The sequence below is a fragment of the Maylandia zebra genome, linkage group LG3 (genome assembly GCF_041146795.1).
Source record: "Maylandia zebra isolate NMK-2024a linkage group LG3, Mzebra_GT3a, whole genome shotgun sequence".
In the NCBI taxonomy this organism is placed as follows: Eukaryota; Metazoa; Chordata; class Actinopteri; order Cichliformes; family Cichlidae; genus Maylandia; species Maylandia zebra.
Genome location: NC_135169.1, coordinates 62,077,020 through 62,091,054, shown reverse-complemented (window position 1 = coordinate 62,091,054; position 14,035 = coordinate 62,077,020). Strand labels below are relative to the sequence as shown.

At 38.6% G+C, this 14,035-nt stretch overlaps 2 protein-coding genes across 5 annotated transcripts in view; one reads left to right on the top strand and one right to left on the bottom strand.

Moving 5' to 3' along the window:
* LOC112432493 (NACHT, LRR and PYD domains-containing protein 12-like) overlaps positions 1-14,035 on the top strand; it is a 773,783-nt gene that overhangs the window by 534,377 nt on the left and 225,371 nt on the right. The window lies entirely within an intron of this gene.
* The window catches only part of LOC143416885 (protein NLRC3-like), a 127,189-nt gene that overhangs the window by 40,395 nt on the left and 72,759 nt on the right, over positions 1-14,035 (bottom strand). For all 4 annotated transcript variants that reach the window (XM_076882534.1, XM_076882536.1, XM_076882535.1 and 1 more), the window contains exon 5: positions 10,403-10,579. In XM_076882534.1, coding sequence (XP_076738649.1) covers positions 10,403-10,579 — 177 coding nt within the window. The remainder of the gene's footprint in view (positions 1-10,402; positions 10,580-14,035) is intronic.

Here is a 14,035-nt window from a genome sequence, read left to right as displayed (position 1 = left end):
GTCAAGGCAGTTTTTGCTTCGCCTCTACTCAGTTACAGTGTATTACAAGTCATATATCTTTAATAATTTATATTTTTTCTCTGAATTATGAAGACCTGAAGATTCCCCCATCTCTTCTGAACAAAACGATGTCTGAATGACCGTTCTAGCCTCTACGGTTAGGAAATTATGGCCATTTGTTTGAGGGGAATCCTGAATGTCAGAAATACACTGAAGAAAACTCACACCTCTCTCTGTGTCTGTGTGTGTAAGGGCTGACTACAGCAGGTGCAGCTAATTTAACTGACCAACCTATATACCAAGCCCAGACTCTCAACATCTCCTGTTCCCTTTACTGTCTGTGTATGTGTGTCTGTGTATCAATATTTCTCCTATGTTAAAGTATTACTCCTCAATCATAGTATTTCTGCTAAAGCAAAGTACTTCTACTACATCTTAGTACTTCTGCTAAATCATAGTATTTCTGCTAAATCATAGTATTTTTGCAAAATCATGGTATTTGTGCAAAATCATGGTTTTGGGGCCAAATCATAATATTTCTGTTATGTTATAGTATCACTACTAAGTGGAGGAATTTCTGTTATGTTATAGTATATGTGCTGAATATAGTATTTTTGCCAAATCATAGTATTTATCACAAATCATAGTATTTATTCCAAATTACAGTATCTCTGCTAAAATGCAGAAATAGTACCTTTTAGCAGGAATTTCTACCAGAAGATAGTTCTTCTGCTAAATCAGAGTATTTTTGCCAAATCAGAGTATTTCTGCCAAATCATAGTATTTGTACTGAAACATAGTACTTGTGCCAAATCATAGTATTTGTGCCAAAGCATCGTATTTGTATGGAGTCATAGTATTTCTTCTAAATCATAGTATTTCAATCAAATCTCAGTAGTTGTTCTTAAAACGCAGTATTATTGCCAAATCATAGTATTTGTACCCAATCATAGTATTTCTGCTAAATCATAGCATTTGTGCCAAATCATGGTATTTGTGCCAAATTACAGTATTTCTGCTAAAACGCAGAAATACTACCTTTTAGCAGGAATTTCTACCAAAAGACAGTACTTCTGCTAAATCATAGTATTTCTGCCAAATCAGAGTATTTCTGCCAAATCATAGTACTTGTACTAAATCATAGTACTTGTGTCAAATCATAGTATTTGTTGCACATCATAGTATTGGAACCAAAACATAGTATTTGTCCCAAAGCATCGTATTTGTATGGAGTAATAGTATTTCTTCTAAATTATAGTATTTCAATCAAATCTCAGTAGCTGTGTTAAAATGCAGTATTATTGCCAAATCATAGTATTTGTACCCAATCATAGTATTTTTGCCATGTCATCGTATTTGTGCCGAATCATGGTATTTTTGCCAAATCGTGGTATTTGTGCCCAATTAATAATTCTGTTATGTTATAGTATTACTACTAAGTTGTAGAATATCTGTTATGTTATAGTGTATCAGCGGAATATAGTATGTGTGCCAAATCATAGTATTTATACCAAATCACAGTATTTGTGCTAAAACATAGTATTTCTGCCATATTGTGGTATTTGTGCAAGAACATTGAACTGTTATGTTATAGTATTACTACTAAGTCATAGTATTTCTGCGTTGTTATAGTATTTGTGCTAAAACGTAGTATCTCTGCCAAGTCATAGAATTACTGCAATTTCATCGTTTTTTTTTAGGAAATCTGTTATGTTATAGTATTACTACTAAGTCATAGTATTTCTGCCAAATCATAGTATTTGTGTGAATTTGTATACTGTAATATCACTGTATTATGTAGTGGCTAAGTAGGGGCTGTTTACTAAGTGCATCAGTGTAAATAGGTCATCTCTTGTGTTGGAGTGCCCTCTTGTGGTGCCTTTTGGGTAGTGCCTTAGTAAACGTGAACCCTGTAAAAAGTGGCATCAGACTGATTTGTAGTGGAGGAATTTGTTGCCAGTTTTCTTAATCTTTAATCTGTATGCATGTTGTAATGCATACCCTGTTCTTAATCATAGAAACCACACCATATCACCTCTCCACATCCTCCTACTGTATGCCATACCTCCCTGTACCATCCATCTGACCGCAATAAACTCCACCTGTGGTAATCTAATCCCTGGATGTCAACCTCTCCTTCTGACCGAGGATAGTTACTATTGCAGCACCACCCAGCATTAAACTGACGTACACCATTCTGTACAATAGTATTTGTGCTAAAAAATAGTATTTCTGCCAAATCATAGTATTACTGCTATTTCATACTATTTAAGCGAAATTACAGTTTTTCTGCAAAAACATTGCATTTCTGCTAAATCATAGTATTTCTGTAAACTTATAGTACTTGTACTCAATTATAGTATTTGTGACAAAGTGTAGTATTTGTACCAAAACATAGTATTACTGGTAAATCATAGTATTTGAGCCAAATCATAGTATTTGTGCGAAAGCATAGTATTTCTTCCAAATCATAGTATAACTGCACAATAAAGGTTTTTGAGCCACATCAGTGTTTGTGCCAAATCTTAGTATTTCTTCTAAATCCTAGTAATTCTGCTCAATGATAGAATTTCTGCTATGCTGTAGTACTTTTTTCCTAGATTGTAGTACTTCTGCTAAGTCAAAGTGTTTCATGTAAATCATAGTATTTCTACCAAGTCCCAGTGTTTCTGCTAAATCATAAATAATGTTTTAGCACAAATTGTAGGATTTGGCAGAATTTTCTGTGTTCCAGCACAAATGCTATGATTTTGCAGGAAAAAAATATTATTTAGTATAAATACTAAGTTTTAGCAGAAATACTATGTTTAAACTTTAAAATATTCTGCTATTTCTGCTGATGTGTGTTATGACTTTTGACCATTGAAATGAATAGAACACATTATCAATGGCCTCACTGATTTTACATGCTGGACTGAGCTGTGTTTTAGCTCAGTGAGATAAGCGTCCGTTCTCAGACTGGGAGGCCCGGGTTCAAATCCCGCTTATGGCAACATTTCTTTCAGTCAACAGTTAAACTTCTTTAACTCTTTTCAACACAAATTTAAGCTTTTTCAGCCCTTTTCAGCACAATTTTCAGTTTTTTCACCACTTTTCAGCACAAATAACAGCTTTTTCAGCTGTTTTCAGCACAAACCTCTTTTCAGCACAATTCTGCTGATTAAACTCTTTTCAGCAGAATTCTGCTGATTGAACTCTTTTCAGCAAAATTTTCAGTTTTTTCTGCTGTTTTCAGAAAAAAAACTCTTTTCAGAAGAAATTCTGCTGATTGAACTGTTTTCAGTAAAATATTCAGAGTTTTCACCTCTTTTCTGCCCAAATTCTGCTTATTCACCTCTTCTGAAACATTTTCAGCCTTGCCACCTCTTATCAGCACAATTCTCAGCAGCTTCTGCTCATTTCAGCACAATTGTCAATCTCTCCATCTCTTCTTTGTGAGAATGACTTTGCCTCAGTGAGCTAAATAGCCGCCCTTAGACCAGGAGGGCCAGGTTTGAATCCTGCTCAGGGCAACATTTTTTTTTTGTTTCAACTTTTTCAGCTTTTTTCAGCAGACATCTTCAGCGTTAAGGCATCCACACTGCATTTTCGCAGGAAATACAAATTTTTCTAGTTATGGTTGCTATGCACTTGGCTTCCAGTGTGCCACTGAAGGTTTTGCAGTCTTCTCTTCATGTCCGAACAACTTCTTACTACTTGCTCAATTTTCACTCAACTTCCACAAATTATACATCAAAACATAAGTATTTTTGCTGGCTTTCCGAAAATGTCACTATCATTGTTGTGGGATTTATAGAATTTTGGCAAATCTCCTCAGACCAACACAAACTTGCAAAACTCTCCATAGAAAGTCAATGGAGAGTTTGTTAAAAATCACCGCTTGATTTCTGTAATGAGAGGCATATTCGAATCGTCATATCTCCTTAATGGAGCAAAGTTAAGACATAAGGCTTGTCCCAGTATATCTTCAGACACTCCTGACGCTCACAATTCAAGAATTATTTTCTCACCTATTACCGTTCTGAAATGAGTTGGACTTGTTTGAGGGTAGGAAATTCATCCTTCGCTCAGATTTCTTCAGATTTCAAACTCTGGAAATGAACCACTTTTTTCTCTCGTCATATCTTTTTAATGGATTTCCACAGAGACCTGAAAATTTCCATGACTGTTCACCAAAGCCTGCTGTCTCTTACGGTGAAAGAATGATATTGATACTCCAAATAGATGTAGAGTTAGAAAGCGTTGTTTGAGCGCAAGTCAAGGCAGTTTTTGCTTTGCTCTACTCAGTTATGGTGCATTAGAAGTCAAATATCTTTAATAATTCATATTTTAATGATAAATTGTCAACACTTTAAGATTCCCCCATCTCTTCTGAACAAAACGGTGTAAGAATGACCGTTCTAGCCCCTACGGTTAGGAAATTATGGTCATTTGTTTGATGGGAATCCTCCCTATGTGAAATAAACTGAAAGAAGCAGGTCTGTGTCTCTGTGCTGCGTGTGTAATCAGATGCACCTGTTTTGGCGGGAAAACTTAAACAGCCTCTCTGATTGGTGGATTCAAATTGAGCAGGTCCCAATCAATTTGACTGACGTAGAAACATACAGGCAGCACCATTAAAAGCCCCTGTTCACTTCCTAGTTTGCGTGTGTGTGTGTGCGTGTGCGTGTGTGTGTGTGTGTGTGAGTGAGAGAGAGAGAGAGAGAGAGAGAGAGAGAGAGAGAGAGAGAGAGAGAGAGAGAGAGAGAAAGAGAGAGACCCTTTTTATGGCAACATCTCATTGTAGGATTCAAATTGATTATATTTAGACTGGTTGACTCGATTACATCGTGTGTGTGTCTCTCTGTGCATTTGTGTTTCCATTTGTGTCCATAATTGTAATTGTGTGTATCTGCTGGCTGTTCTTTCTTTCTTTTTTTTTTTGTCAATTTTTCAATTTGAGCGACCCATACCATGTTCAGCATTTTTTCAGCCGTCCATTTTACTTTTCCAATTTTTCTATTTAAGTTATTACTATTCTGTTAAATCATACTATTTCTATTTTATAAGATTTGTGCTAAATATAGTATTTCTGCTGAATTACAGGATTTCTACCAAATCATAGTATTTCTGCTACTTTTTGGTATTTGTGATAAATATAGTATTTCTTCTAAAATATAGAATTTCTGCTATTTCATAGGATTTGTGCTAATCATAGTAATTCTGCTAAATCAAAGTATTTCTGCTTCTTTTTGGTAGTTGTGATGAATACAGTATTTCTGCTAAAACATAGAATTTCTACTAAAAGTAGTATTTCTGATTAATTATAGTATGTCTACCAAATCATAATATTTCTGACACAAGCAGCATCTGTGGTGTGTGTGTGTGTGTGTGTGTGTGTGTCTGTGCGTGCCTGTGTGTGTGTGTGTGTGTATGTGTGTGAGATAGAGAGAGAGAGACCCTTTTTTTTGGCAGCATCTCATTGTAGGATATAAATTGAACATATTGAGACTGGTTGACAGGCATAGATCCTATGTGTGTGTGTCCCTCTGTGCATGTGTGTTTCCATATGTGTCCATATTTGTAATTGTGTGTATCTGCTGGCTGTTATTTCTCTTTGTTCGTTTGTTTTTTTTTTAAATTTATGTTAATTTTTCACAGTTGAACAAGTACACTTGATGGAACCTAACCATGTTCAGCATTTTTTCAGCTGTCCATTTTACTTTTCCAATTTTTCTATTTAAGTTATTACTATTCTGTTAAATCATACTATTTCTATTTTATAAGATTTGTGCTAAATACAGTATTTCTGCTGAATTACAGGATTTCTACCAAATCATAGTATTTCTGCTACTTTTTGGTATTTGTGATAAATACAGTATTTCTGCTAAAACATAGAATTTCTGCTATTTTATAGGATTTGTGCTAAATTTAATAATTCTGCTAAATCATAGTATTTCTGCTACTTTGTGGTATTTGTGATAAATATAGTATTTCTTCTAAAATATAGAATTTCTGCTATTTCATAGTATTTGTGCTAATCATAGTAATTCTGCTAAATCATAGTATTTCTGCTTCTTTTTGGTAGTTGTGATGAATACAGTATTTCTGCTAAAACATAGAATTTCTACTAAAAGTAGTATTTCTGATTAATTATAGTATGTCTACCAAATCATAATATTTCTGACACAAGCAGCATCTGTGGTGTGTGTGTGTCTGTGCGTGCCTGTGTGTGTGTCTGTGCGTGCCTGTGTGTGTGTGCGTGTATGTGTGTGAGATAGAGAGAGAGAGACCCTTTTTTTGGCAGCATCTCATTGTAGGATATAAATTGAACATATTGAGACTGGTTGACAGGCATAGATCCTATGTGTGTGTGTGTCCCTCTGTGCATGTGTGTTTCCATATGTGTCCATATTTGTAATTGTGTGTATCTGCTGGCTGTTATTTCTCTTTGTTCGTTTGTTTTTTTTTAAATTTATGTTAATTTTTCACAGTTGAACAAGTACACTTGATGGAACCTAACCATGTTCAGCATTTTTTCAGCTGTCCATATTGCTTTTCCAATATTTTTACTTAAGTTATTACTATTATGCAAACTCATAGTATTTCTGCTACATTTTACTATTTGTGCTAAATACAGTATTTCTGCTAAGTCATGCCATTTCTGCTATTTTATAGGTTTTCTGCTAAATATAGTGTTTCTGCCAAATACTATTATTTATTCCAAATAAATAAATTATGTTTCTCTTAAGTCACATTTTTTTTGCTAAGATGTTATGTTACGGCTCCATGTCTGAAATACATTACAGAAAGCCCATGTCTCTGTCGATGTGAGCAAGGGATGCAGCTGCATTGACAGGGACAACTACATAGCCTGATGAAGCAGACAAAAGTGACAGCTCTGATTGGTGGATTCAAATTGAGCAGATCCAGGCTTTTTGACTCTCATAGATACAGCTGGAAAAAAAAACTGAAGACGCCGATGTCAGTGTTTGAAAAAGTTTTTGAACTTCTAATAACTTTACAGAAGTGAGTGTGTGTGTGTGTGTGTGTGTGTGTGTGTGTGTGTGTGTGTGTGTGTGTCTTTGTCTGTGCTTGTGTGACTCAATTTTTATTCGTTGGTGACCAGCATCCATTAGTGGATTCAACTTGACCAGATTCAGACTGATTGACTGGCATAGAAACACACTGGAGACTTCATGCTCTGTTTGTCTCTGTGTGGCCTTGTGTGTGTATGTTTGTATGTCTGTGTTTATGCTTGCGTCTATGTTTGTACACATTGTTTTCTGAACATGGGTTATGTGTCTGTGTGTGTCCCTATTTGTAAACATTGCTAGGCATGTCATTTTTACCTTAGCTTTGTGTATCTGCTGGCAGTTCCTTTGTAACTTTCCTCATGTTTCTACCAATTTTTCACAGTTGAACAATAACTAATCTTTTGAGGGAACTTCAGCTTTTTGAAGCTGGCCGTTTTGCGTTTCCAATATTTTTGCTAAAGTTATTACTTTTCTGCTGAATTATACTATTTCAGCTCCTATGTTGCATTTCTAATAGGTGTTACTATTATACTACTGTATGTTAAGTTGCACTCTTACAACATTTTTCCAAGTTTTTAGGTTTGTGCTACATATTAACATTTCTTCTGTATTATAACACTTCTGCCATGTTGTACTATTTCAGCCAAGTTACTATGTTTCTGCTGAGTTACAACATTTCTGCTTTTTTCTCCTTTGATATAGTATTTTTGCAAACGCTTTATGTTTCTTCTTAAGTTTCTGCAAAGTTATTATATTTTGGCTCAGTTGTTATTCATCTACAAATTTATTACAATTTCAACAACTTTTCTGATACTGACTTCAACTTCTTCAGCTATTTTCAGCTTTTTCAGCAGTTTTCAGCAGACAGCTTCAGCTTTATAGCATTCACACTGCATTTTCGCAGGAAATGCAAATTTTTCTAGTTTGTTTTACATTCTCCATTCCATATAGATCCACACATATGCAGCCTACCGTTACGTCCATAGGCAGTCAAAGCGAGAGAAGCGAAAAGCGCTGTGGTTGCTAACTTAGCAATATGTCACATTTTTAGACGCTGTAACCTCGTAAAAAGCGAGTTTTACAAATTTCCCCCTCAAGAGAACACTTACGTGTTCTTGTAGCATTCGTAAGAGACAGTCCTCAGGTACACCACGATTCCGAAGAAATCTCAGAAGTGGGCTATCAGTGTTTGTGTCCATGTTGAAAGCAGGGCATTCAAAGTTAAGTGCCAGTTCAGAAGAGCATGAGCTCTCCACAACTACCATGGATTTGGGTTTCCGAACACAACACGTTCTACGTTCTTACAATAAAAAATGTTATTGTAATGGTTTTTTTTTTTACGTTTGTACAATATATGATCATGTTCGTACAATATAATATTTATATTGTACGAACGTGATAATTATGTATATTGTAATAACGTGATATTATGTTGTTCAAACGTGAAAAGTATACTGTACAAACATGATAGTATATTGTACAAACAGGAAAAGTATCTTGTTAGAACAATAACCTTTTCACGTTATAACGTGATACACTTGTATTTTTTTTTGCCTGCTCTACACTTCCGTATAAAGCAGACAAACTACAAGCTCATTTTCATTCCAACAAGTCATCTTCTGACCTGGACTAACAACACTGGTCTCTATGTGCAGCTGGGTGTGAGACCAGTGCTCAGGGACAGTCTACAAAGTGCAACACTGAAAGAACATCACACACTCATTTGCTTCCAGCACTTTCACACAAACATCTACTGACATTATTGTCACCAAACTCTGTGGATCCTTTACTGCAAATTCAAATGGGATCAAATGGTCAGACAAAAGAGGGTTATGAGGAAATATGATGAAATGTTGTGTAATAGCAGCAAGTTATTGAATCATTTTCCTCAAAAACCAAACAAAATGATTGACAAACATGTTTTTACAAACTCAGTGTTGGACTTGGATCAGCAGGATAAGCTGATGTTTAAAGACATTTGAGTCTCGCTGTATGAGAGTCCAGTTATTACTCAATATTTATGGATGATGTTCTTTCAGTGTTGCACTTTGTAGACGCTCCCTGAGCCTCACAGCCAGCTGCACATGGACCAGCTGACATTACCCAGCATTAGAGGCGGGTGTAAAAAAATGGATTTTCCTATTTAAATGGTTTTAATTTGAATAAAGCGATGTTGATTCATTCAATCCTGAATCGGTTTTTAATATAAATGTATTTTGCCAGAATCTCAGGTTAAAGCTCCCAAAAGTATTTCAACAACAAGCAAACAGATAAAACAGTAAATGAGAGCAGCTAAACACACAAAGATGGAAACACAGAGCGTGGATCGTTCACTCGACGGCACGTACACGGACACGCCGTCGGGGCTGAAAGTGGACAGCTCACAGATCCTGAAGCTGCAGGTTTCATCTGTCTCCAACCAAAACTGACTGAACCAGCAGCAAAAGAAGATCCAAACTACGCTTTACGTTTGATGAACATCGTCATGAATTCTCTCTGACTTTGACGTTTACTTCCTGCACAGCTCTCTCTCTCTCTCAGTGTACTTCAAGAACAGTTTACCTTCAAAAATCTGTTTCCTGCATTATTCACTGCTTATTATGCACCAGTCTGCTGTTGTGTTCACTGCTGTCAGCCTCCGAAAACAAAGCCTCATTTCTGCTGTTCAATACTGAAGAAATTTAAACCTTTTAAAATGATGACAGATTACAAACTCTCAGCTGTGTCTGTAATCAAACCTCTGTAACTTTGCTTCACTTCAGCAGCATCAGCTCATGTTCACATGTTGAATCATGGTTTGCTTCAGTTTTTGATGGACTGCAGAATATTTTGAAGGTTATCTGCTATAAAAAGCCAGAACAGGAAAATCTGCTTCATGTGTTTCTGTTTGATCCTCAGTGACTTTGACACAAAGGCCTCTGCTGTGATGATCACACCTCTGATCAAGTCTCACAGTGTCAGCTTTGTTTTTATACATATGGATATGTGCTGATAAATGATCAGAATTATAATGTTTCCCACTGTCTGCTGTGTGCCGTGACCTTTGACCTGCTAAAGACAGTCAGCTGTGGATTATTCATTGTTGTGTCTGATAATTAGAACTGTGAGGAAGAACACTACACAGTTAATCAGGGTCCCCTCTCTCTGAATCAGGAAAGGTGGGCAGGCCACGTGTGGGCCGCGGGCCATATGTTGAGTCTCACTGTTTGAAATGTGAACATTGTTCTGCTGCAGTCAATGGACTAAACCAGAGAAGAAGAAAACAGACTTTACCATGAAGATCCTCAGTGTGGATCAGTATAATATCAGCCTGATGTCTGCAGTTTAGTGTCAGCACAACTTTCACATTATATTCATCTCAGCACAACTAAAATATGCTGACTGACCTCAGAGTTTCAAGTCCACATCCTGGACTCTCCAGGAAACCACACAGATGCTTCACTCCTGAATCCCGCAGGTTGTTGTTGTAGCTCAGGTCCAGCTGTCTCAGATGGGAGGGGTTGGACTTCAGTGCTGCTGCCAGATAATCACAGCTGATCTCTGACAAACCACAGTCGATCAATCTGTATAAAGAATGAAATTTGTAAGTTTATTAGACAAAGTGTGAGCTTGAAATCATTCAGTGTTTCATCATCTGTTCAGAGCTGAAGAAGGTTCAGAATGTAGAAGTTTAGAAAATGAAAACTCCAAACAGCTGAAGCCAACAGGAAGCAGCTTCAAACAAACACAACAAGAGAAAAAACTCTGAATGTTTCACATTAAAGTCGTACATTTCTCATAAAAACAGGACAAAGACTTGAAAAAGTCGTGTTTTTCCTTCCAAGAACCACAAGGCTTCACTTTTAAAGGTGAAGTGTGAAAGAAATGGACATATTTGAAGTCCAACACCTTTTTCCAGTCACATTATTAAAGCAGACAAACTACAAGCTCATTTTCATTCCAACAAGTCATCTTCTGACCTGGACTAACAACACTGGTCTCTATGTGCAGCTGGCTGTGAGACCAGTGCTCAGGGAGCGTCTACAAAGTGCAACACTGAAAGAACATCACACACTCATTTGCTTCCATCATCCAACCTGAAGAGGAAACAGAGACGGCTCCCCTTCAAAGTAAAAGCTGCTCCTTTTCGACACAGTATCAAAGAAAGTCTACAGTATAACATAGAAAAGAAAGAACAAAGTTTTGGTTGTTTTTAAATTGTGCAGAAATGAAACTACACTAAGCTCAATTATGTGACAGACATTTCATCCCATGTCAGTTTGGCCTCATCCTGGGCCGGATTATCCAGCACACACTCTGACCACAGGCCCAGGGGCCACGCACAGCTGGGCTCCATCCAAGACACCGGAAACAAACCAACACAATAATAAAAAGCACCATGTGATCTTCTTACATCTTCAAGACAAACATAGTAAAAACATGAGCATATTTGTTTCCTGATAAAATGATGTGACAGGTAGAACAGAGTAAAGTGGTGGTGTTACAGCCTTTCTCCCCTCTACTGCCGAGGCTGTTAGTCTCTCCCAAACTCAGCTACAGGACTTCCAAATGAATGAAAGCAGCAGAAGTGGCTTTACAAATGAAAGAGGAAGAGGAGAAGAAGAGGAGAGGGAGGCCACCCTGACCATCACTCCAGCTGAAAACATCACACTTCCATTAAAGTTGGTGAGAAAATGTTGAGCAGGATGAGCTGCTGGCTAATCTGGAGGCTGTAGCAGCAGCTCACAGTCACTGTGGATTTCCACTCATGAAAAAGCTCTGGCTGCTTCACTTCTCATCTCATATCAGAGACTTTAATGCTTCACTGAAGCCGTACTGTGTCTGACATGACACAACGATTGAGTCTCTCTCAGACCTGCAGACTTTTAATGAGAATCTTTGTTTGGCTTTAATCTGCAGATGAAGGAGGAAGATGGTGTCACATTTAGGCTTCCATGTTACGGCCTCTGGCCTCAGGTGGTCCCGCCTTCCTCTATGGAAATCAAAGCGTTTCAGGACTCATGGGGGATTGGCTGGTCAGGGACCTATGCCCGCCCCAACTTCATGCAGATCAGAGTGTGCCAGTCCACTCACACCATTGGCTGCTGCAGGAGCCTTGAACACGACGGACCAATGACGCGACTGCCTGCATTTACCGGGGAATATAAAAGGCTGAGGATCCTTCATTTGTGGGGGACTTGTTGATTTGAATAGACTGTGCAGTCTGTCCCTCCTGCCTTTGCCTTGCTGTCCTTTGCAACCTTTTTGTTGAGTAACTGCCTGTGAGATGTTTAGATGATTAGTGTTCTACTGGTGTTATTAGTGTTATTTGAATATATGAGTTGTTTGTTCTGTTTGTTTAAATCACCCTATTGCCTAGTGAGTTGTTTCACTAACGGTTTTCAGTTGTGTTAATAAACCTTGTGTTTTTCTTTTTCTCTAACCCCCCGGTCTCTGGGCTCGTTTATGTTACATCCCCTGTCGCCTAGCTGACCAAACATAAGCGGGAGCTCGTCCTGGATACCTCATAGGGGGTCTTTTTTCCTGGGGGGGAAAAGGGGTATTTGTTTTAGAGTACCCTTATCACTAGGCTCTTGGGGGAGGCGGACGCACTTTTCTCCTCTCCCTTATCTTTCCTGCTAGTTCTTATGTCCTTGTCTAGTCTCGTGTCTTTTTTGTATTACTTTCCCTGGAACACTCTCTCACAGTCTGTGTCTAAAACCTAAAAGAGAATTATGGATTTGTTCAACTGGTCTCTGAATGCTATTGACACCCTTTAACGAGAAGTCTGGGCTCGGGAGAACCCGAATGCCCTGGAGGGACTTTCCCTGTCGGATACACGATGGACAGGTGGCAGAGGATCGTGTGCCTGGCGGGACTGTCGATCGAGGACGCTGAAGATATCTACCTATTTGGAACCATGATAACAGGGTTCTTGCTGATCGGAGCTGGCTTGGCCCTGGCTTATCGGAGAATTAAGAGAGCGGAACCGGCTGTTCAAACCCCCCACAAGGCTGCCCGCTGGGAGTGGAATGACAGGTGCAACTTCTCAGAAAGGGCTCACTGAAAGCAGCATGGTTAAGAGCTTGGAGGCGCTTACGACTGCAGTGAATGCTCAGAATAACACCTTTGAGCGTATGTATGTTGGATTACATCAGGAAAGAATCAACTCAGAACAACATCTCTGGGCGGAGCTGGATTACACCTCGGATCAGTTGGCTGCGGTCGTGAGGTCTCAGAATCTGCTATGTGAGCAAAAAGAGTGACAAGACCACAGAATCGACGGCTAATAACATCACGGAGAAGCTCGCAGCTATTAACGGGAGACTGAGAGACCAGTGTCGGAGTGTTAAAAAACAGCTTGAAATTCTCAATTACCATCATAACCCGGCTACTCCCTCAGCGCCAGCTCAAGGCTGGAGCCGAACAACAACTCCCTGATAACGACTGTGTTGAGTCTGTTCCTTCCCATTCCCGACAAGGCTACCTGGGTTGGCTGGAAGAGTTTACTTAGCCTGGCAGGGCGAAGGACACTGTCTCAGCTGAACTATGGACACGCACACACATACATATACTGATACTGATAAGCACTCACTGACGCATCACCCTCCCTACCCCGGATCCAACGCCACCTCCAATGCTTACCTCCCCCATGATGTGGACATCGGGTCAGCTGGAGGCGCAGTCGAAAGATTGTAGCAGTCCCAGATCAGACGTACACACTGGAACTCTTTCCCATGTTGCTTGTCTGTGTTTATTGTGTTATGGTGTGTTGATACCTGTGCATTCCTGTATTATCCTTTTGTGTTGCACATTTCAATGTTTTTTTTCCTCGCTACCTGGCCTGACCTGTCTCCCCAATGTGATGTTTGTATTGTATGTACGGTCGGCAAGGTCTGTCATCTCGGTTGTGGGCAAAAGACCTGCAACTGACAAATAAAGGCTATCTCTCATCTCTCTCTCTCTCTCTCTCTCAAGCACTATGTCGGCTGCTTTTTGTTTACAGCACTTTATAGATGCCCCATCTCTTGAGATTATTA